This window comes from Chinchilla lanigera, unplaced genomic scaffold (genome assembly GCF_000276665.1).
Source record: "Chinchilla lanigera isolate Chin_1 unplaced genomic scaffold, ChiLan1.0 scaffold00029, whole genome shotgun sequence".
NCBI lineage: Eukaryota > Metazoa > Chordata > Mammalia > Rodentia > Chinchillidae > Chinchilla > Chinchilla lanigera.
The window spans coordinates 15,989,481-16,014,970 of record NW_004955430.1 but is presented as its reverse complement, the minus strand read 5'-3'; the positions used below and the strand labels follow the sequence as shown (position 1 = coordinate 16,014,970).

General features: G+C 43.9%; 1 protein-coding gene across 2 annotated transcripts in view; it reads left to right on the top strand.

Moving 5' to 3' along the window:
* The window catches only part of Thrb (thyroid hormone receptor, beta), a 330,551-nt gene extending 307,726 nt beyond the window's left edge, over positions 1–22,825 (top strand). For both annotated transcript variants that reach the window (XM_005387482.2, XM_013515651.1), the window contains exons 9-11: positions 6,559–6,705; positions 12,663–12,921; positions 18,079–22,825. In XM_005387482.2, coding sequence (XP_005387539.1) covers positions 6,559–6,705; positions 12,663–12,921; positions 18,079–18,320 — 648 coding nt within the window. In that variant the 3' untranslated portion in view covers positions 18,321–22,825. The remainder of the gene's footprint in view (positions 1–6,558; positions 6,706–12,662; positions 12,922–18,078) is intronic.
* The last annotated feature ends 2,665 nt before the right edge of the window (positions 22,826–25,490 follow it).

The window sequence follows — 25,490 nt, the reverse complement described above, 5'->3', positions numbered from 1 at the left end:
GTGTCAGCCCAGCAACTGCTGGTGTGCAGAAACCACATTCCATTCAGTATGAGTGCTTCAGCACCAGCCCCTGAAGCCCCAGGGGCTGGAACTCATGGTAGCTGTCCTTCAAGATGGCTGCCATTTCCAAGCTCTCCCTGTATTCACAGCCAGTTCCTCCTCTCCTGGAATCTGTGCTATTCTGTGATTCCCTTAAACAGTGGATTTTGGCAGAAGAGATGCTTGAGAGATTTCTAAGCCTGGGTCAAAATAAGCTTTGTAGTTCCCATTTGGGTCACTTGGAGGTGGAAACCAACTACTAGGTAAAAATGTCCAAGTACTTTGAGATAACCATGCCATGAGGAAACCAAAGCTAGCCACATGAGGAAGACGAGATTCCCAGGCACCGTGAAAGAGAGGAAAAGTCTTCCAGTGACACCAGCCTGTACAGCCATTTGATGGCAACTGTATGAAGCACCAAGTAAGTCACCCCTAAACCCCAAATAAGATACCCCTGAAACCCTAGAACACTAAAAGATCATTTTTAAATTGTTGTTTTAAGCCGTGGTATTTTGGGGTTGTTCATTATACAACACTGGATAACCAGAACAGAACTCAAAATATACATGTTAAGCTGAACATACAGTTCCACTGGCCCATCCTTAGAGATAGTACAGTCACGCTCTGGGTCCTAGTACTCTATATATTTATAGGTACTCCATGCAGAGGGATGCCTCTGGTGGAGTACTTATGCTCAGAATAAAAACTTTAATCTTCTGCCTGTAAGAACATTCAGAATCCTTACTCAAAGACAGTTTTGCTAAATGGTGTCCATGTCTGAACAGTCCAGGGATAGATAGGCTTTTACACATTAGAATTTGCAGCTCCTGTGTGGTTGATCCCTTTTGTGCTTGCAACACTGCTACACATATTATTTCATTGATTTGTATGTGTTGATATCCCACCTTGTTTTGAAGAATAATTTGAAAATATTCATTATGTTAATAATGGTATAGTGGAGGACCAAGGACATAGCTCAGTGGCACAGCACCTGCCTGGCAAGTGCAAGGTCCTGAGTTCGATTCCCAGTACCAAAAGAATAATAATAATAATGATAATAATTAATAATAATAATAATAATGGTATAGTAATATATCCTGAGAGATTAAAAATTACATAAAAGCTAGAAATATTCATTTACCTGGAACGGGTTAGTAGTTTATTCCCCCAAAGGAGCTACTTCATCTCTTTCCACCCGAGCACTAGGAATCGAGCCAGAAAAAGAGACCAGTGGTTGGGCCTGGGTTTTAAAGCTGAATTAGCATCTTTGGCAAGTGAGGAACTTTGGCAAATCTATGTAGACTTTCATAATAAACCCAGAGTCATGCATTAAAATTACTTCAAAACACATTTAGATCATGTCATTTTCCAGTTCTCGCCAATCTCCTCCAATACCTGAGGCTACAGAAACGCCCAGTTTTACCAGCAACAGTTTGCATGATGGTGGCGATGATGGCAAGGAGACAGCGGCGGAGAAGAAAACAAGCAGAGTCCGGTGTCACACAGGGAAAGCCGTCTCCCCACCCAGGACCGCTCACTTCTGTACCTCCCCAGGGTGGCAAGTCGTTCGCTTTGGCATACACCGCATGGCAGCAACCGTCTGGCCTTTCAACACTACTCTTAGATGTCAGCTTCGTCTCATTATTCTCTCTCTTAGTTCATAGCAAAAAGAGGCTTTGTGTGGACTTTCTACCAGATATTAAATGTGACCGTTAGAATCAGAGCAAGCCTGCCAATTTTCCCCGGCAGCGTCACTGTCTGATTTCCCATATTCTCAACTAGGGTAGAAGGGCTCAGAGCAGAGGCATAAACAGAGCAGGTAGGGTGGGTGAACCAACCTTGTTTGAATAGGTCATAGGACAAGAGCAGTCAAGGCATCTATCACCAACATTGTCATCGCTTCAGAAGAAGGCTGGGGAGCCCTTTAGTTAAGAGAATGGACACTGGAACCAAACATCCTAGATTCAGCCCTTGGTCAGTTGCTTTCTAACTGTGTGACCTTGAGCAAGTAATTTCACTTTTCTAAGGCTCAGGTGCCTTTTGTCTTTAACTACATAGCATAAGAGTAGAAGTTATGCAGGATCTAACAGTGCCTGACATATTGCTAACAACCACATATGTGGTTACTATATGCATCATCACTACCACCTTTGCTATCTTTCTTGCTCACCTCAGGAAAAGTGTGAGCCTGACCTCACATCTCAAGACCCCAGAACATTGAATCACCGTATCTTCTTGCCCAGCCTTGGAAAGGTGCAAGAAGATACAGGTGAACAAGCAGAGAAACAGCCCCACCTGATCCCACCCTACTTTGTGTGTGCCAAGGAGCTACCAGGTCAAGCCACGACATCCTTGGCTCTGACCCAGCCAGCCACTTGAGAAGAGGTCAGCTGGCAGCATTTCTTACTTAGCCTGAACAACACTGATGCAGCAGTCAAAGCTAGTTGACCCAACACCAGCCTCCCCAAATGCTAAGCAAATGTTGATGCCACACCTGCACATACCCCTCCTCTCTTCTCTGCACCTCTCCAGCCCCCTGCCTGGGTGAGTTAGCATGAGTCCCTCACCCACATCCAGTGCATCTTCAGTCCCAATGCCTCAGCTTCTTCTGCTTCTGTCCATCCGTACTGCCGGCCGTTTCAGCATACTCAAATTACTGCTACTGCCAGCCACTTTCCCTGTGGCAGATCCCTTCCCATGCATGACCATAAACCTCACCATGCATCTGTCCACAGCCCGTCAGTGGATGCCCCATTTGCATGTAGAATAAGCCCGTGTCCTCTCTCTAGTCCACAGGGTTCAGCATGATGGGCCCTTGTTTCTCTTCTTCATCTCATGTCATTGCTGGGCTTTTCCCACATGGGTCTCTGGGAACTTGGCACTGGCTTTTCCCTCTGCCTTAAATGTTCTTCCTCTGGCTTTTGGGGAGGTTATCTCCTTGGCATTATTTAGGTCAAAGCCCACACATTGTTTCTCAGAGGGGCCTTAGCTGACCACCCTCCCTCCAGGTACCTGCAGAGTACCTCCAGTCTTATCACAAAGTGTAATTCTTTGATGGATGTCTTTTTCTGATTTACTGTCTGTCTTCCTTCACTACAGTACAGATTCCTTGATGGTACATTGTTCATTGTGGTAATCTCAGTATTGAGTATCTATTCGAGAACTAGATCTGGCCCCATAGTACTTGCTCAATAAATACTGGCTGAATAAATGTATGAATAATCATTTATTCATCCACTCAATCATCAAGCATTCTGTCTCCCACCATTTGAGTCAGTACCTTGTACATAGCAGCCAAACACACACAAGGCTCATCCTCCAATCTTTTAAAAAATTCTTATCACTGGTGTATACCTATATACAACGACTACAATAAAAAGTGATATAATAAATGCCTAATGCCAGAGGAGTGATATATTTGAGCCACCATGCATGTTCAGGTCAAGTAGACATCATTTCAAACAGGTCACCTAGAAAGAAGTCTAGAAAACAAGGTTTTTACTTGGGTCTTCAAAAATGGAGAAGACTTAGAGTAGAAAGAAGTGAAATACAGAAGTAGAGGATTCAGCAAAATGGAAAAATGTAAAGCAAGTTGTTGGGGAGACATGAAGTCCTCTGGGATGACTCCATAGGTCTGTTGAGGACAAAGAGGAAGGAAGCCATAGTGAGAGTTGGAAGCTTCCCCATGAACAAGCCAGGGCAGCTGGGCCCACAGAGGCAAAGTCAGGCCTTCCCCACAGTCTGCACTGGGGAGTCTACACATCAGAGACGTACCGTCAGTACCTGAGTTAACCAAGTGCGTGCTGTGTGTAAGAACACTGTGTTCCATGTGGTGGTACACGAGGCTATAGTCAGATACCTACTGTAGTCAGGTATTAATTGCATATTGCCCTTAAAGGTGAAAAATCTGTAGGAAAGTCACGAACAAGGTTGCATTACTCAGCCATGATTTCTCATACCTGATGTAAATTTGTGTTACTTCATAGATTTTACATATACATAATTTTTCCTATCCTAATATGTATTTTTCAACAGAAAGGTTTCTGAAGTTATACCTAGGAGGTTAATTTAAGTTGCCATATTTCTTTCCATAATTTCATTTCTTCTTTCAAATCTTTAGAGAGGTCACAGACAGTGATTCAAATACCCTACCTACCCAAAGACTAAATGGAATTAACTAACGTCAGCATTAACCCACTGACATTTCAAAGAACATGGAATTTACCATTTAAATATAAACAGATTACACCCATCAGTATTCACGGAGGAGACCTTGAGATTCAGCCAAAACCACAGGATTAAATATTTTTATTCCTAAGAAATGTTCCCACATATATGAAATACATGTTTTATATTAACAAGCTATCTCTTCTGAATGTGCACCCACATCCCTTTTATCAGTTGGCCTTGCTAAAAGACTCATGAAGCAAGCAAGAGCCATGGGATGAGCCTCAAGTTATGAAGAAATGAAAAAGAGCAGCAGCAGGTCTGAAGGGTGCTGGGAGGAACAGCAGCCAAGGAAAGAAGAGTCGTACTTCTCAGTCCACGTGGGGAGGAGGGCGTGAGGAGGAGATGTATGTTCTTCCATCCATTCTCCCTACATCTAGCAAGGCTCAAAGCTAGGAGGCTTTCATGGGTTTGTCATGTCTACAGTGACCCAAAAATATCATTCATTCACCATGAAAACACAACAGAAACTAGATTTCACCCACTCAGTCACTGCACCAGGGAACACTAAACTATGAAGATCCCGTAGATAATCAAAAAGAGGTAAATGCTACCAGCAGGTAGCACGTCACATGGCGTGTTTAAAAGTCCTCCCTGAGGCTGGCTTCATGATTCCTCCCGCAGTCTCTAAGGGCCTACCTGCTTCTGTTTTCCCTGGTGGGAGTCAACCGGCAAGTTAGAGGCTTCTCTGCTGCTTTCTCTCTACTAGAAGTGAGGTGCGAGCAGTAACGGGATGTGTGGGAGAGCCACTCCCATTGGGCTTCTCCAAGCTGGTATTGGTGGCTACACTGGGAGTGGGGCCGAAAAATCAGGGGTTTCTGATGCACAGTAAAGTCAGGGGCCGTGAGATATCAGGTTAGAATCTTGACATCATAGGCAGCGTCCTCACTACTCTGCTTGGGAGGGGTTCTGTCCTGCTCAATTCACTCCGTGTCAGTTCCTCCTCCCTGTTCCCCCTGCTCACCCTCCCCACCTTCATCCCCTGGGTGCCTAAAAAAGACCAGGCTTTGTTCATGTCTATTCGCAGTGGCCCTAGGCAAAGGTGACCACCATCAAGCAGGCCCGGAGTCTGTGACCTCCTTGGTGACAGTCACACTTCCTGGACAACAGCTGGAGAGGCTGGCAGGGGAATACTAGGAGGAGTAGCAGTCTACTTCCTGGTCTCAGAACGTGTTCAGGGAGCGAAAGCCCTGCGGTGGGGGTGGGACATGGGGCTCCTGCGAAGGCTGCTGGGTAGAGTCAGGGCCACCCACCTCCCAGGCTGGAGCTCCTCCAGATGCTGGTCCTCAGCCTGACCTCTGCTTTGCTGATCTATGAACCACGTCTTGTGTGGGGATTACCTGAGAAAGAGCAGTGTGTGCAGGAGCTGACTCACTTGTAGGCCACAGAATAAATGGTTATGAGTATCACAGAGATGAGAGGGCGTTAGAGAGGACTGCTGCCCACAGCGAGCACAAGGTGACAGCAAGCGGGACACTGAGGCTGACAGCACAGAATGTGAGGCTAGGAGTTGGATGGCTCTGGGGACCTGGGAAGCCAGGGTACACACAAGTCACCTGGGGCCCTGGTCAAATGCTGCTTCTGCAGCTCGGGTCTGGGGAGGGAGGGGCCTGTGTCCCAGGCAACACCCTGGCTGCCGCACCACTTCTTGGGCAGCAAGGCCATGGGTGGTTCCTGAGCAAGCAAACAGCAGAGAATGCCCCCGGAGGTGAGCACTAGTGTATTTCCATCTCTGCCCTAGGACTGGCCACATTTGCCCAGCTCAATTCGCTACAGGAAGTCTCAAGATCATCCCCCTCAGTGCCACCTGAGGCCACCTCAAACTTGAGTCCCTGCAGCTAGGTCAGAAGCCAGAAAGCATCCGCAGGTGCTGTTTGCTAGGTGTCCCTGTCGCTGCCCACACTGTGCCCACTTCACCCTCACACTCGCCGGAATGCAGTGCTGAAAATGCCGCACCGCAGCCATCACCTGTGAAGTCACCTGCCTGAGGGGACACCCTTCACCTGCACAGAAGCAGAACGCAAATTCCTTCTCCCTTCCTCTCCCCGCACCCAGGCCAATCCTGTGAACAATATCCTTGGGGCCTATAAAGCAACAACCAAAACGTACTTCCCTACTCAGAGAGATAAATGATGTAAGCGAGGTGAAAGCCATACAGTTTGTTAATGAACAAGGTGAAAATGGAAAACTTCAGCAGATGTCATCTCCGAAGAGATTTTCTGCCACGGGAGAATGATGGTAAATCGAACGCCCTTCAGCTTCTTCACTTAAATCTGTGTTTCTCCTCCTCAGCCGGAAGATATTGGACAAGCACCGATAGTCAACGCTCCGGAAGGCGGCAAGGTTGACTTGGAAGCCTTCAGCCATTTTACAAAAATCATCACACCAGCAATCACCAGAGTGGTGGATTTTGCCAAAAAGTTGCCTATGTTTTGTGAGGTGAGCGTACTGTTTTTCCTTCTGCATTATTTTTCATTAATGTTCCATCCATTTCCAGGAGTACTGGGTGTTGTTTATAATTTACTATTAACTAGCAGGACTTAGTCATCTGAAAGCAGTGTCAGTACAGCACAGGCATACTTCATCTCATGCGTGTGTCCCCACCTGCTCTCCCCTGCCACCACTCACTAACCTGCCCCCGGGAGGCCCGGAGAGGCTCTTCCGTCTCAGACTCCAGGCCTCAGGCAATAAAATCCTAATAACCATTTTTGAGTGTGTTAGCATTAAATCCAATCCCTATGGCAGACCTACAGGGCACATTTTATTAATCCCATTTTACAGATGGGGCAAGTTACCATTGGAGAGATTAAGTTGATTTATCCAAATGTGGTGCCATGGTTTGAACCTAGGTCTATATTCTTTCCACAACATATCCCAGCAAAAAGGCTGTACAGTTTTCTTAATCTTTAAGAATAAAGTCTGGTAATCCTCACAGAGCAGGGCTGTATCATCACCTCAAATCTTCTATCTTAACAACTCACTCTTTCTTGCCCCAGCTCCAGTACAATGTACAGAGCTCAGCCACCACAGCTCACACAGATATTTCCTTGCGCACATTTCCTGCCACACTTAGCAGTCCTATCATGTGGCAGCTGAAGGCATGGGCTCTGCAGTCCGCTGTGTGGGTGAGAATCCCAAACAAGATACTTAATGTCCTTAATCCTCAGTGATCTCATCTTTAAAATGGGAATTGTAATGGTGTCTTGAGCTGTTGGAGGTTCAAATGGGACAATCTATAAAAAGTGCTGGGACAGTGCCTAGGTCATAGTATTCCATGAATGTTAGCTGCTAGTACTGCTGTTATTTCCTCTATGATATTCTCAACCTGCCTCTAACTGTCCTTTTTCAAATCAAGTGGTGTTGATTATGTTTTCTGGAGAACTTTTCCCTTCGAAAAACTCCCTCAGGTGCCAATCTGTTGCTCTTCATACCTTCAAGGGCACCCCGGGAAGACACAATGGGGAGAGGGTCACACACTGCTATGAGCCTTTTCCATAAGCTACCTGAGTGACGAGTGGTTATACTCTCAGCTCGAGAGAAGCTGGGTTTCTTCAGCTGAAATGGCTCCACGCTCCCTTGGCTTCCAGCTCATCTATTCGCTGGAGTTTACGATAACAGGAACACAGCTGGATTCAGAGCAACCTCAGACATTGAAGGGGACACTTCTTATTGCCTATTTCTGAGCCTCCTCCACAAGAACAGGACAGTGGCTTTTGGACGTTAGTATATGAAACCCAAGCCTAACTGAGAGACAGCACAAGGGGGAGGGCCAGAGGAGGGAGGGGAAAGGGGGATATGGGAAAGAGAGGGAGAAGGACAGGGAGAGGGAGAGGGAGAGGGAGAAGGAGAGGAAGAGGGAAAGGGAGAGCATTTGCCTCCCTCTGGTCCCAGCTTCACTGCCCTGGGAGTTAGGTACCTTAGTTGGTTCAGGCTGCTATAACAAAATACCACAAGAGTGTGTGGCTTATAAACCACATAAAGTTCTCATAATTCTAGAAGTACATGATCAAGATGCCAGAAGATTCCATCTGCTGAGGGTCTGCCTCCTTGTTCACTGACTATTTTCATACTGTGTCTTCTCATGGTGAACAGCAGGCAGGAGCTCTCTGGGGTCTCCTCTATGAAGACACAGATCCCGTTCACAAAGGCCCTGCCCTTATGACCTTCTCACGTCCCAGAGCCTGTATCTCCAGAACCATCACATCAGGGATTAGGCTGCAACACAGGGGTTTTTGGAGGGACAGAAACATTCAGCCCATACTGTTGCGGTAGGACCCGCAACCTGCAAGGGGTTCATGGCCACCTGGAAGGGTCAGAGAGTTCTGAAAAGGGAGTCTTGACTATTATCTGTATTCAGTGTGGGGCTCTGTATGCCTCTGAAATCTTTTTTAAAGTGTTTTATAAACTTTTTGGAGGATATTACAAAAACAGCACATATTCACTGAAAATTTATACAACATAACAAAATACAAGTAATGATTCACAATACCACGACCAGCAATTTGGAGCCTACTTTGGTCTTTTTTAAATAGATGAGATGTGAGCAAAAAGTACAGTGAATGCTTAATTTTTTAATGCATTACAGTAAAAAATACATTGCTATTAATCCCCCTCAAAATACTTCTCATCACTTTGAACGTACTTATATTGCCACTTTCTGAAGCAGTCCAGGAATCCTTCTTCCGTGAGTATCTTTAGCTGTGCTGTTCTGGCTGCCTCTGTGTCCTGAATTAATTCAAAATGTTTGTTTACCTTTCATGTTCATTTTGACTGTGTGAAACAGCCAGAAATCACATGGTGCCCGATCCGGCGAATGAGGTAGATGAGGACACCCCATACTGTTTTCACATGCTGCCTTGCTGCTAGATGGCACGCAGCAGCAGCATTCACCATATTTTTATCACATCTCATAAAGGTACTCATGAAAGAGGATTGCAGAACTGCTTCAGAAAGTGGCAAGAACAATGGGATAAGTGCACCCAAAGTGAGGGGGAGTATCTTGAGGGAATTCATGCCCATGTGTCTTTTATTGTAATAACTTTTATTTAAATATTTGCTGTATATTTTCATCACCCCTATCATAAGCATGCAGCTCATGAACTCATCCCTACAATCAGCATCAAGATCCAGGAAAAGAATATTACCAGCAGCCATTGCACCCAACTTTACCCTCAATGGTGGGATTATCATTCAAGTGACCTTTCACAAAATGACTTTTAATGACCATATAGTATTCCAAAAAGTGGTGCTGCAATAATTTATGTTGTTCTCAACCTGCTCTCTTCTTTTGGGGTAATTCCACAATGTATATTAAAAGTCTTAAAATACTATCTATTGTTTATCTGTCTGTCTATCGATCTATATATCATCTATCTATCAACTTGATCCTTAAATTCCCTGTCTAGGACTTATCTTTAGGAATTACTGATGTGAGCAGACCACAGTTGCCAGAATGGTGACTGTAGCTTATTAGTCAAAGATTGGGAGTGAATTGCTGAACTAGTGAGAGAACAACCTAAATTATGAGTTCTGCAAGTTCTTGTTTCCCTTCTTGCTAACTCTGAGAGTTACCTTTGTTTTTTGTCAGGTAGGCTTTGTTTGCCTGGGCCTTTCCAGGTTCTTTCTCTCTCTCTCTCTCTCTCCCTCCCTCTCTCTCTCCCTTTCTCTCTCTCTCTCTCTCTGTGTCTCTGTGTCTCTGTGTCTCTCTGTCTCTGTGTCTCTGTCTCTCTCTCTCTCTCTCTCTCTCTCTCGCTGGGCCTCTCAGCTCCCATTTTGGTAGCTGAAGAGGAACTCTCATGAGTTCACTGCTTCAAGCAAGCCTGACAGTTACACAGCAAGCACCCTTCCAATGCCCACCACATATATCTTTAAAGATGTAAAACCAACCACTAGAGGATATTTCAGCTAAAGAAAAGGAAGAGGAGAAAGAGGGGGTGAAGGAGGAAACGCCGTCTCCATCCCCAGTAATAAACACACTACATTCCTACATCTGCACCGTGGATGAGGGGTCAACAAGGAACTTTCCAAGCATGGCTTCTCTCTCTCCAAGTTTCCCTTAGAAATATTAGCCTGCTTCCTTGGGCAAGGTTCCATCTCTCTTTCAAACATGATATTTTGCTTAGAAAAAAGAGGAGGGTGGCACTTTTAAGGCAGAGATGCATATGTTTCCAGTGTTGAAGGCCACCAGGCACCTGCCAGCCTGTTACACTCTTTTCTAAACCCAAAAAGGGTAAGGGACTTTATAGGGCCTCGAGGTAGCTACCCACTGAGCGGCCTGCAGATCCCAGGTGGTCCTGGAGCCAGGCCTCTCTTGCCAGAGGCAGTTTGACATATCTGGTATTCAAAGTGTGTCATGGTAATTATTCTGCCAAGATCCCTGCTAACCCAAAACAAAGCTGGTGTGACACCAGGACTTCACAGAATCTAAAATCATTGCCAGCAAAGCTGCCAAAACCAAACATAAGCACCACCCCTGGAATATCCCATGGTCTTTGCCAGTCAACCTGAGTGATGCTCTCCTAAGGAGGTGAAAGACTCTGTGGGAGGACCCCCATGTCTCTGCCTGTCAAGCCCTCTTGAAACATTCTCACAATGAAAGCACTGCAGCAGGGGCCTAAGAGATTATGTGCCCATGTATTAAAGCTCACCAGGATGCTACACACCCCTCTTAAAGGAAATGGTGTCTGACCCAGCTTTTAAGCTATTGATCATCTTTTGCAAACACTTACTCAGCTTTCATTCAAGTTTGAACTAATCAGCAATAGTTAGTAGGTTTTAAGAAGAAATCCTTTACTTCATTCCTAAGAAAACAACTTCAAAGGTGGGGCCTGCCCAAATCTGCATACTTTGTGACAGATGTACTGGGAATCGATCATAGGGCCTCAGCGCTTGCCAGGCAGGCATTGTGCCACTAAGTTATATCCCCTGCCCTACTTTCACTTTTATACAATACCTGTATTGAATTTTTTATTATTAAGTTTATTGGCACAGTTTAGATATACATAATGATCACGTTCATCCTATGGAACTTGTAGCTATGCATGATATACCCCAATGGCTATACTGGATTAATGAAGTATTGCTAAGAGCATGTCCCAAAAAATATTTGTAGCAGCTTTAATGAAGAGGTACATATTATGTGTAATTTACATATTCATTGTTTATGGAAATTTATTCATCTCTGGCACTTCAAAAGGGTGTGCTTGCTTCTTGTCTTGGCATTGGATTTTGATAGCTTCAAATCCCAGCCTCAGCCTCAAAACATTCCTGTGACCTGCAGCATTAACTCCCCCTGTCAGTGTCTGGGTTTCACATCTCTGAATGAAATTAGAAATAAAGTATTTACCCCACTGCATTACTGTAAACATTAAACAAGGTAATGAATGTAAATCTTGGCATAATGCCTAATTCATCAAAAATTCTTATTAACTCAGACCCTTTCAAATGAATCTGATAACAGCACTGAAACTTTCTCCCCTTCTGGAAATTAACTTTCTATTTTTGCTGAGCAAACTAAAGTTTATTATTAATGTTACCCCACTATCACAAATCCTAAATTACAGGGTAAACAAATGATCTTCAAATGAAATTACAACACTAGCAAAAAGATACAGTGTATTGAGCAATTCTGGTGTCCAAGTTACTGAGCGGAACATAACCTCAGAAGCCACGAAGTCTGAATTCTGGTCTCTGTGTGTCAGCCAAGCTTTTCCATCCGTGGGCCTTGTAGGTGACATACATCTGTCAGCAACTTCCTAATTCTCCGGCTTTGGTGAGACTCAAGGAGTTAACTGTTTTAAGAGGCCCAGTTGTGAGTTAAACCATGGAGTCTGCTCCTAACAATCAGAGAAACAAGACCACCCCCCAAAAAAATGGTGAATTTAGCAGAAACTCTGCTCCCAGTTATTAGGTACAATTATAATTTAAAGCCCCAACCTAAGGAGTTATTATAAAGTGCCACATAAGACTATAATACTAGTTCAAGACGTATATCTGTCATAAAAGAGACAAACTACTGAGATCAAAATTGCTGAAGATTACCACCAACTTGGTGTATGAAAACTACTTGTAGCTGGATATAGTGGCACATGCCTGTAATTCCAGTACTTGGGAGGCTGAGGCAGGAGGATTGCCATGAGTTTGAGGCCAACCTGGGCTACATAATAAGTTCGAGGCCAGCTGGACTACAGAGAGAAACCTGGTCTTAAAAAAAAAAAAAAAAAAAAAAAAACTACCTGTAGAAGGTCTGCCACCAGGTAAAAAGGGACAACCATGAGCTCAAAGAATGCAGGGCAAATGTTGGTCACAGAGGTCCCGTTGCTTTTAAGACACTGCCTGTTGTTCCTGACTGGCATTTGTTCTCCTGCTCTTTGCTGATGCGGGCTGCTTCTTTTCAGCTGCCATGTGAAGACCAGATAATCCTCCTCAAAGGCTGCTGCATGGAGATCATGTCCCTTCGAGCTGCTGTGCGCTATGACCCAGAAAGTGAGACTTTAACCTTGAATGGGGAAATGGCAGTGACACGGGGCCAGCTGAAAAATGGGGGTCTTGGGGTTGTGTCAGATGCCATCTTTGACCTGGGCATGTCTCTGTCGTCTTTCAACCTGGATGACACAGAAGTCGCCCTGCTTCAGGCTGTCCTGCTAATGTCTTCAGGTGAGTGGGCCTAGATTCGTTATGGATGGGAGAAGAGCTCTTGGTTGTCTGGTGCTGATTCGAGTCGCTTGCTGGGTTTTCAGTCTCCCTTTAGCTTTACTGTCCTTCACTGAGAAGACAGGGGTTCACCCATGGGCTGGGAACGGAAGAATACAGGTGTCTGAGGCTCCCTGCCGTTTCCCAGAGTGGTGGGAAGAAACCCAAGGAGCTATCTGAAAGACACCATCGAATGACACACCTTCACTAGGAATCACTCGGCCTGTTCCAAAGTATTTGGCCAACCCTGTCTCCTCCTGCTTTTATGTGTACAAAAAATATGGACAGGAGTGACTACAGCTTTCTGAAAAGTTCTGTGGTGGAACCATGTGTGAGAGCTAGAATTTGCTTATGGTTCAGCTACAACTTGAGTTGCAGGTATCTATTGCTACGTAGTGCAACAGCCCAAAATTTACAGCCTTAAAACATCCAAGATGGCTGAGACATCCAACACAACTCCAGACCTCTCTCTTCATGGCCTCCCACATGCAAGGTGCTTAGACTTCCTGCAAGGAGAGTCCCAAGCACACAAAAGCAGAAGTTGCAGGTCCTGTTCTGTAGTCACACGGTATCATACCAGCCCTAGTACCAGCCCTGACCCAACAATCCACCTCTGGTTGGGAGTCCTGTGACAGCAAAGAATGTGCAGCCCTGTGTAGCCCACCATAGCTCACTCTCAGGACCTCTGGCTCCGGTGAGTGAAAGAGAGACAGCATGCTGATAGTTTTCTGCAGAGATTGCTAGCCTTTGAGAGCCATCCTCTGCCTTTTCTGAGCAGGGCTCCAGCACTCGTCTGTAACTCCATCCTTAGTTCACCCACATCTTCCTCTGTGCTGTTTCTCTTTTGAAGACAGAGATGCATCTAACTGTACACCTAGCACCCGAGCTACCATTCAGTAGAATTCCAAAAATGTTTATTGGGAGAATGGCTGCATATGTGGGTAAAATATCTCTCACAAGTATACTGAGAATCCTTGGGCCAGGGATATAGTTCAGTGGCATAAGTCCTTGCCTGGCAAGCCTGAGGTCATGAGTTTGATTCCAGGTACCAAAAAAAAAAGAGAGAGAATCTTTTATGCAGTTGATAATTTCTAGTTGACTCAATAGAATTCCTTCTTTATTTTTAGGTTGACTTAGAAGTTTACTTCTTACAGGAAGTTTAGATATGTTTGAAAAAGGAATTATTTTTACTGTGGAAAATTTCAAATATAAATAAATGAAGTAACATAATAAGCCCTCTACAGACTGTGGCAGACAGACTGTAGGAGCCCTGTGGTCACACCATTGTGTAATTCCCTCCCCTTATGTATTTATAGAACTTGGAATTTGCTTTTAACCAATAGAATACTGTGACTCAGATGCCACTTCCGGTGACTGCGTTATGCAGCGTAAGAGTGTTGCTAGCAGACTCGCTACACAGACTCATCTTTCTGGTTCCGTGAGGCAGGTGGCCACGTGAGGAAAGTTCACGTGACAGGAAAGTGCAGCAGCCTCAAGAGCTGAGGCAGCCTGCGGTACAGCCAGGGAGCAACCACAGCCCTCAGCCCGGCAGTGGACGATGCTGCTCTTGAAGAAATAAGACTTAGAACCTATCTTAAGTCTCCCCGCAAGACCTAGCCTTTACGCGCTTCCGTGACCTTTAAAATAAAAGAACTGAAGTACGTATGTGGGAATTATATTCCTGGAAGTACTCAAGGTAACTTTTTAGCTGAGATTTTAATGGACCAAGACAGCTTTAAATAACACGAAATCACACAGAGAGAGCGATTTCTTCTGCAGTTTCTTTCTGGTTGTGTCTCTTCAATAGGGCAAGGGGGAGTAGGTGCGGTGCTACTCTGACCCTCACTCCTCTGCTGTACTCGCCCCCCTCCCTTTCTAACACCGATAGTGATCTTAGGCACAAAATCTTCTCAAGAACCTTTTGTTTTAGTAAAAGGGTTTTTATTACTTAATAAGGGTTTTGTCATGCATCAGTTTTTGTGATTATCTTCTGTTTATGACAAACGGGCTTTTGTTCCTGAGTGCTGCTGGCCTGTAGTGAGGCAGAGGATTAAATAAATGACCTGAGGGAGGTACGTGCTGAGGGGAGCAGGCGGTGATGGCAAGCACGGGGAGTGTAGTGCCAAGCACAGGCCCCTAACTGCTTCTTCTCAAACCTGCTTTTGTGAGACTCGCGCTGCTTGACAGCTTCGTGACATATTTTACAATGTGAAAATGTTCCCCATCCTAGTAATGTGGGTCCTTTTCAATAATACTGCCAGATCCAGCAAAAATATCAGATGCTGTACAGTTGGCAAACAATAGCTACACATCGCAGTTCAATGCTCCAGTTCCTCCTTCCTTGTCTTCCAAGCCCCAGAGTATATTTGGTATTTCAGTTACACAAAGGCTCTTGCAAGGGTGCTATTACAGCTAAATCTTGGAAAACAACCCAGATGCCCATCAACTGAGAAATGGATAAAAAGAAAAAAATGTGATTTTTTTTTATATAATGGAGTACTACTCAGCCATAAAGAAGGATAAAATGGAGTCTTTTGCAGGTAAATGGATGCAACTCAAGACCGTATTCATAAGTGAAATAAATCAGATCCACATGTGTAAACATCATATTGTCTCACTAGTGTGAGAAAATGAACAAGTAAATAACACCCCAAATGTACAATAGACATCGTGAATTGGGAAGAAACTATTCAAAAGAAAAGACAAACTGTGATGGAGGAAAGGGGAAATGAAGAAAGGAAAACATATATGTATACACAAGCTAGTTAAAATAGTTATACAGCTAGTTTCTCTTTGTTCATTGAAAAGAAAGTTTTTTGCTAATATTGTATAGACAAGATATCACACCTATATCTTCTACTCTGAATAACTACTAGGAAGACGCCATACACAATGTAGCCACTATTGTAACTGTCCTACTGACCTATTTTGAAACTCAGTTTCATTGTTATGTTTATCTTTTTTCTCTTTCAAACAAAAGAGTACCCTTGCTGGGTTCCATGACGCTGCAGAGATACAGGCAGCAAAAATGGAAAGATCCCAAAGACATTTCTTCAAGAACTTTAGCCTTAAGAACTTTTTAAAAAGTCTTTGGTTTTTAAAATGTTTCCCTCTCCATAACTTTTTAGTATGATTTGAGCATCATTAATGTCATTTCTTTCTGTACCTTTTATATGACCATCTTACTTTTATCTCTCATCAAAGGAGAGAGTTTTGGTGCCACAAAGCCCAGGCTATGTTTTCTCTTTGAAGAGAGACATCCAAAGCAGTATTATGTAGATTTTCTTCTTGAATCAAAAGTTGAAGGATGCTGGAGAGGATTTTGAGATAGTGTCTCGCTATGTAGTTCAGCCTGGCCTTGAACTCGTGGCAGTTCTCATTCCTCAGCCTCCTGAGTGCTGGCATTACAGGCTTAAGCCACCATGCCCAGCTGGAAAGAATTCTTACACACTCAAAAAGAAAAAACAGAAGAGGGAGACAGAGGGAGTGACTAGATCCACAGAGCAACACTGCCACATGTGAAAGAAAATAATATTAAAATGCATAACTTGTCATTTGAGCCTAATAGAGGATTCCAGAACCCATATAGTTTGTTTAGACTTAGAGTAATGTGTGAGCTTTAGCTTTGCTCCCTCCTTTCAGAGGAAGCAGAGCTCTATAGTAACTGGTCTCTGGGGTGCACATTTACCCTATTTTAGGTGCTTTCCTCATCACTGGTACAAAATACTTGACAATCAAAAACTTAAAGGAAGAATGGTTTCCTTGGGCTCACAGTTCAGAAGTTTCAGTCCTTCGGTGGCTGGCAGTGTGGGGGAAGAGCCAAGGCTGAGGAAAGCTGCTCGCTTCATGACAGCCTGGAAGCAGAAAGAGAAGCAAGAAAAGGAAGGGGGATACACCTTTCCAGGCCACGTCCTCAGTGACAGCTACAGTCACCTTCCAGAAGCCCCACCTATGAGTACACGCGGCTCGTAGGGGACATCTAGATATAAACCACAACAGCCCCAAAGCACAAGAGTGGTAACAGGCAACTTGGATATGCTAAAAGGAAACCAAAAAGTGCTTCCTTTAAGTGAAAAGGTGAAAATACGCAAAGACATCTTGAGAGGGAGAGAAAACACATTCATAGCTTTTCTTGAAGTATACTTGTTACAATTGTTCTCTATCATTATTATTGCTAATCTCTTACTGAGCCTAGCTTACAAATTTAACTTTGTCAGAGGTGTGTTTGCGTGTCCTCCGGTTCTGTATCTGCAGACCATCCACCCTCAGATTGAAACTAGTTGGGGGGATACGTGTCTATACTGAATATATACACACTTTTTTCTTGTCATTAATCCCCAAGCAATAGAATATAACAACTATTTACATAGCATATACATTTCATTAGGTATGATAATCTCAGGTGATTAAAGGCTATGGGTAGATGTGCCTAGGTTATGTGTAGATACCATGCCATTTTGTAATGAGGAACTTGAGCATCCTTAGATCTTTATATCTGCAGAGGTCTAGGACCAGTCTCCCCCACGGGCAGGGCAGCTGTGGTGCTAAGACTCAGGACTACCTGCAGTTCTAGGCATCCGGGGAGATCTTAGAGCATATCCAGCATGGATAGGTAGGGACCGTTGAATAAAGGAAGGGAACGACTGTGTCACTGGAGCCCCGAAAACAGCTTAGATGTTGTGTTTCTTTGTCTTCAAGGAGATCCCTTCCAGTCCCACATTCCTTCGCCGCACCCCTTCAGCCTGCAAAAACGATGCCCTAGTCTCTTCTTGCATCTCCCCATCTCTGTGTGTTCATGTTTGTCCTCTCCTCTCCTCTTCCAGGCAGAGGAAACTCATCGTATTTTCCCTAATCTGCTGTTACACTGGAAAGCGGGCATTCCCTTTCACATCTATGGCGGTGATTTGCCTGCACTACAAGTATTTATCTGATCAAAGCACTGCCACTCCCCTCCCTGTCCCTTGGCCCCTGGTACCCTAGAATTCACACAAATGCATGCTCACTCCTAGGAGGTGAAAATGCCCCATGTCTGCCTGCATCCCACTGAAGGACTGGATTGGACCAAGCAAGCATTCTCCTTTCCACCTGCGAATTAACATCCTTCTTCTTCCTTTCTCCCAGATCGCCCAGGGCTTGCCTGTGTTGAGAGAATAGAGAAATACCAAGATAGTTTCCTGCTGGCTTTTGAACACTATATCAATTACCGAAAACATCACGTGACACACTTTTGGCCAAAACTCCTGATGAAGGTGACAGATCTGAGGATGATCGGCGCCTGCCATGCCAGCCGCTTCCTGCACATGAAGGTGGAATGCCCTACAGAACTCTTTCCCCCTTTGTTCTTGGAAGTGTTTGAGGATTAGACTGACTGGATGCATTCTCATAATTCCTACAGCACTACTGGGTGTCATTTCATTCCATTGCCTAGCTCTTTTGTGTTTGTTTCTTTGTCTCTTTGTGTTGGGAGCGCTCGTTTGGGGGTAAAGGGAGGTGTCCTTGGCAAAGACATGGATGAAATTGCCCCTTGAATGCGGGTACTTGTAACTATTGCATTTTGTTCCCCAGTCCTTTGATGTGAATGCTTTGAAGGTTTTACAGTTGTGGAGGTGGGGCAAGAGATAATCATTACTTCACCAGCATCAAGCCATCACCAGCTCCCACCTATCCCTGATCAAGACTCGAGCAAGTGAAATGGCACACAGAAGACTAAGGAAGCCTTAAAGCCAAGATCATACCGTCATCTTGATCCAATCTGATTTTTCCAGGGTGCCAGTTAGCAGAGCACACACCAACCTTTGCCTAGATGTGATTTTCAGTGTTTTAGGGAAAGATTTGAACAAATTTTCATCTACCCATCTGTTTTTGGCCCTTGTTCTCTCCTAGCAGGTCCACTTGGAATGCGCAGGAACACATGTCCTAAAAAATCAGCTAGCCATTCAATATCATTTTATAACCTTTTGATTTAATTCCAGCGATACAAGGGTTTAACGCAAAGATGTACAGGTATCTGACTGATTGAGGCCACCAGAAAAATAATCTTCTTGAGTCACCCCAAAGAAATGAGAAGGCTTCACCAATGTTAGTGACTCTGCAGTTTCCAAAAATTCACGTAGTATTACCATGAGGTAAGAAGGCTTCTTTACAGTTTTGGCTCACAGAAACCTTCCCACAGAAATCAAACCTATTTACACAGTGTCTTCACCTTTCAATGGCATCTGACCTATCATCTCCAAGCTCCTGAAGTTATCCCTCCTGGCTGTATCCTTGCTGAGCTAACAACAGATTTCCCTGTGGATCGTATCTTCTAATCAAGGAGAGAGGAACAAGCTGAAATTTGGGTTTTATTTGGAGGAATTCTGAGGCAAGAGTTGTGTGCTTTCATTCTGAGTTGACAGCCCGCATTTGTGTACTGGTTGCTTGAGGACCCTTCCTTCTGGTCGTAGATCCTCCAGCGCTTTGCTTTGTTCACACACATTTTCTAGTTCCCCTTTCCCTCTGACTCTGAGGCACCACAGAGCTTGACTCTCTCTAAACACCACCAGTCCCGCTGCTGATCCACCTGTCCCTTCAGCTTTCCCCTGACAGACCCTTAGCAGAAAACTCCTGCAGACCACTCGAGGGAATGTTCCCTTGCCTTCCCTGCCCAATCTGCCACCCTACCCCCTACCAACCAGCATGGAGGAACTGTCCCAAAAAACCAGTGGTGACACCTCATCACTTCAGCTTCAGAACATGGGCAAAGAATGTGCCCATGCAATTGAATGTACCTCATTCCTCGCTGGCATAGTAGATATAAACTATTCCTTTGCCTGCCTTTTACTGCCTTATCCTAGAAATATTGGGGAAAATAAGCCATATCACTGAGATTTACCTAAAAACAAAAGAATGAAAGTCACTGTGAAAACCAAGTTGACTAATTTCATTTTAGGTTTGTGGAGCATAACTGGACTAGAAGTCAGGCCACCTGAGGTCCAGTGTGTCCTCCATTGGCTGGTAGATTCCAGATCTCGGGGCTTGGTTTTCTTATCTAATGAGCAAATCAATATCTCCAAAATCCTCACCCTCAACACTGTATAAATTGGGGGGAAGACTGGGTTCTTTTGGATGGTTCCTTTCATATTCAGATTTCTAGCTTGATTACAAAAAGTATAGCCCATTAGCAGTGAAGGACTGTATATTTGATACTGATTCAAAATAAGAATTTGATACAATTCCAGTCAACTATTTAGAGGAAGCAGTGTGCCCTTGGGAGAAGGAAGGGAACAGCACTGAAAATACCAGAAATTATTGGAAATAATTGGGGTGGGAGGTGATGTTCTAAAGCAATTATACTGGCTTCTGGGAAAAGGAAACAAGAATTTCACTATGGAACATGTTAATGAGAGATAGGAAGTAGATGAAAAGAATAAAAATATAATCATGAAATTCCTAAGCATATTACCTACTTGGCAGTGTCTACAGACAGCTGTTTTGGGTTTTGTTCTCTCCACACAGTCCCCAGCCAGTCTCCTTACTTCTTTGCTCTGTGAGCACTGCGGCCCCTCTGTTGCCTCACCTCGGGGAGCACTCTCTGAAAGATGAACACTCAGCCATCTCTAGCTCAAGGGGATTTGAGGCGTTTCTCCACATGGGGCAAGTTTTCCTTCCTAAAGGAATGAGAGGAAGACAAGCAGGCGGGGTCCAGGTCAGAAAGCTTTGGGGGCGCTGACTACAACTGGGCATTGGCCAAATGGTAACTTACACCAATAGCCATCTAGGCATCCAGGCAAAGGAGTGTCTGATCCTTGGCTCCTTAAATGATTGCCTTGCAGAGCCAAAGCACTGCTCTCGAAGTGTGTTGAAGGGTGAACACCTTATGCTGATAGAACCAGCCTCAGAGTGCCTCGGGTTCAAAGGCAAAGCTTTAAGGACTCGAAGGATCACGCCCCTAGTGATGACAGCAACTAACCTCATTCCATGTGAAACTGACAGGGGTACTGAGTGTATCTCAAGATTCCATCTGTAAAACTTGATGGTGAGGGATTTGCTCCTGATTTTCTTTTTAATCTTTTTTCTTACACTGTCCAGACATCCAAATCGAGCATGGACCTGATGGAAACAATCTTCACACCTCCCCGCCCATCGGGAGACATTCCAGTAGAGAACATACCTACAGGGGTTCTTAATTATAAATCTCTCCCTCTTAGGGATTGGAAGGGGTGGGTGCATACACCATGTGCTCTTACGTACCAGTGTGTGTGCGTGTGTATAAACCTTCAAGTGTACTTTGCTCTCCAACTTAGACATGCAGTTCTTCCAAAAACAGTGAAAACAGTAAGCGATTTCCTTCATGATTCTGCTCAAAACACCACATGCCACCTCAGAGCTTCTAGTCCAGTGAGCTTCAGTCCTCGATGACGTGCTTGACGTGGTAATGCTCAGCCCAGCGATGCCCCTCACTTGTTCCCCAAGGGACACCACCTCAGCCTGCGCTGCAGCCGTCAGGAGGACTGCCAGGCCCGGCTCTGCTCCAGCAACGCCATTCTCCATCCTCACTGCTCCTTGCAAACAGGTGTACAAGCCTTGGTCCCCCAACACTAAGTCCTGCACCCTGACTCAGCCTCCATGGAATTGCTGAGCACCCTCAAAGCATGTCATGTCAGTGATACATTTTTATCCTATGGAACTCTAACCTATCCGTGTCATATTGACCTTTTGCTGCATGAGTCCTAAATTATGAAGTCGGTCTTACGGTTTTTGAAATGTAGCCAGCGTTTGTAAGGCTAAACCTTTTTCATGAACTTAAGTGACTAACCAAGTCACAGTCCTCCTCAAAAGGAGAGTAAGGACAAACATTTGAATCTCTTTGCCCTCTCCAATGGCCATGGCATCAGGTTCTAAAATAAGCTTGTAATTTTTCCTGTTATTTTAATAATATGGAAATATTAGCATAGTGTTTCTTTCGATAGTGATAGATGGTAATCCATATTTAAATTTTATAGAGAAATTTTATTGTACTGTGATGTAGATATTTATTATCCAAGTAAGGATTTGCCCAGTGTGTATTTTTTACAATTGAAACATTGTACTTTACTCTTTAAAAAAATACATTAAAACACACACAAAAAAAAAAACAGACTAGGGGGAAAAAAGGTTTGGCCTTATCACAGAATTTTTACTGTGCTGTATAAATGTTTGCAAATGCAAAACGTGTGCATTTCTAGTGTGTTTCCACATTTACTAATGCCGCCTTCAAGAGCAATATCGTGCAGGTAAAATGCTGTTTGTGGCTTTCTGTTGCACAGTTAAAGCTGACCCACCTTATGCACAAGACAATCAAATATCAATCTGTCCTCATCAGGATGCAGATTGTCCTCGTGTAAATTATGGAGCACAATGTGAGAAGAAGACATTTCACACATGCATTGACACAGAAATGATCAGGGCATGAAGAAGTTGATGTGACTTTATACCATTTCTTTCTTTTGATTCTTCCTTACGGACTTGGCATCTTTAATTTAATCAGAGCCAAATTAGTTCTCCTGCTTTGCACAGAGAAAACACCTTTCTTTCTATCCTGTTTTCATGCCCTGAGGATCAGAAAAATGCTACAGAAAAGATTTACAGTCATTGGAAGATTTATGTTTTGCAAACAGTGTTAAGTGATATTGCTAGATTGGTAATATTTTTCAGCCTAAAACTCTGTTGAAATCTGTGATCAAAATGTTTTAAACTATTCAAAAAGAAAATTTGTATATTTGGGAGAAATGAATTTTTACATAGCTTTTGTATGCAGATATCAAATTGTAATTATAAATATAGTGGGCGTAGATAAACTCATAAGCTTAAATTCTAAAAAAGAAGAAAAAAAGAAAAAGCTTATAATGGATATACTTTCCTGTCTCTTTCTTTAAATATTATAACTTTCTAAGTAGCACAAAGTTGCCTGCTCTTGTTGCTTCTACTGTTGCAGGGTGAGGCAGGGCACCAGGGGTGATGTTTCATAAACATCCACTTGAACTTGCACATTTACGTGGGAGGAGAGGAAAGGCGGGATGGGTTTATGAGGGTCACTTCTTTAGAAGGGGCTACAGAGATGGAAGAAGGAGAAAAGAGGTTTTTGCAACTCAAAAAATATAGTCATTTTCTTACCTCAAAATGTTCCATAACGTTATTAATGGAATTATGCAGACAGTAGCCGCCATCAATAGATGTCAGTTAGGACTTTTTCTGTGACAAGTGACAAAAAGCTAAGTCAAACTGGCTTAAGCACGGGGCTGGGGATTTAGCTCAGTGGCAAAGCGCCTGCCTGGCAAGTGCAAGATTGTGAGTTCAGTTCTCGGTACCGGAGAAAAACCAAAAAAAAAAAAAAAAAAACCTGGCTTAAGCAGAAAGGGAGTTTTGCTTTTAATTCCTGGAAAATCTGAGGCTATGACTCAGATCTGCCGCTCAGTGTGTCAGAAAGTGCCTCACTTTGCCTTTTACTTCCCCAAAACTTCATGTTCCAATAACCTTTCACCTTCCAGTGGCCACCAGTAGCTCTAGAACTGGCACTAAACCTCCAAATGTAATGGAAAGACAGTTTCTTTCCCCCAAAATGTCCAATGAAAACCCTGGGGCTGATTCTCATGGTGCACCCAAAGTGGGTCGTGCCCATTTCTGCATCAGAACCCAGGGTGTGGAGAACTGGGGTGCTAATTCCTGGAACTAGGGGACTGAAACGATGGATCATCAGCCCCACCTAAAGTAAGGACTGAGAGCTGGAACAGGAATGATTCCTCAGTTCTAAGTCCTGCTGCTCTAGTAAGGGCGGGAATAATGGTAGGCAAGCAAAAGCAAAAAGTGGTCACACGGAAAATTAGTCTGAAAGTGCATGGTATTCAGCACAACTCTGGAGTCTCTGACACAGACGAGCTCAGTAGGAGCTGGCTAGGACATGAACCAAATAAACACTATCTAGGGGCTGGGGATTTAGCTCAGCGGCAAAAGCGCCTGCCTGGCAAGCGCAAGGTCGTGAGTTCGGTTCCCGGTACCGGATAAAAACCAAAAAAAAAAAAAAAAAAAAAAAACACTATCTAAAAGAAGTGCTTGATAACCTTCCCCTTGACTCATGAAAAAGATCAGTCCAGGTACGATGGAGCAAGCATTTCTTACTTGCCTAGACTGGATCAGTACAGATGACTATTTTCTCTATTTTCTGAATTCTTCCATTCTCTGTTCACAATGCTAAATACAACTTTCATATTTATGTTTTTTATATTATGTACCTGCCAACTCCAGGTGAGCACGTTTGCTTTCCCCTTCCCCCCAAATCAGTTAACTTCTTTTACCTGGAGAGTTTTTCATATGTATTACGGACAAAGCCAACCCCAACTACGATAATATCTATTGGCTTCATTTGGATAATGGAGCTGGAATCATGAACAAACTGGACGGTTCCAATCATCTAAACTAAAGAGGAACTGGAGAACAGTATTAGTTTGCTCCCTCACCTTGAAGACAACAGGTGCCCTGTTTTTATACATAGCTACTCAGGGCTCTTTAGCCTTGTAAATAAGCAAAATTGTCATTAGTTTCATCAACAGGCATGAGTTCTGTTGTTCAAAGCAAAGAAAAACCATATAACTACTGAAATGTAGGGTGCTACAAATCTCAAGAGAATCCACAGGCTACTTGATGAAAATGTACCATGTGACACTCTTTAAAGACAGAGCTCACTCATATCAGACACTAAGGAACTCATAAATGAAGTGTATCTGTAAAATATAGACTGGAAGTTACATAAAAATAATAAGAAAGCCGTCTTAGGCTGGGCTCCCCTGAAAGCAGAGCTCTAAGGTAGCAGGCAGGAAGGCAAAAGGCAGTGAGGCATAGAAGGAAAGAGAGCAAACATTAGATGCATTGCTGAGTTGCCGCACTTAGTACCAAGCATAAAAACTGAATACTCAGTTGCGAAGACTCTCTTCCGACAGCCCATAGGAACTATTGCTTCTCCGCAGAGTCAACCCCATTATTGAAACGGGGATGACTCTCCTCCATTTCTAGAGTGTACATACTTGGCCACAGGTCAGGCCTCACAATTCAGAAGTAAAAGTGCTTTCCACTCCTGTAAAAGAGTGGCAGACCAGACGGCAAGCAGGGGAAGCCAGCGGCCCTCAGGCCTGACAAGGTGAAACTCTATAGTGATCTGATACAAGTGCTCCTCAAGCCAACGAGTGCTCCCCATCACCTGGAGAAAGGACATGTGCTCTCAAGTGCCAAAACGACTCACACAGCTCAACAATAAACCCATATGCATGGATCGCTCTATGCAGGGGCTTTTAATTTAATGCAAACTGACCTTGTAACTTGATCCCTCAGTTACATTTTCTTGTAGTAGCTCTGAAAAAACTAGGTCCATATAAACTAATCATTTAATTATACATTATCAGTTTTTCTCACAGGTAGTGTATGTCAAGGGCAAAATTTTTCTGGACAAATATGTACAGTATTGAAATTTTTGTAAAAGCTAATGGACATTTTTTTCCATGCAAAACTTCATTTGGTGCAAAGAT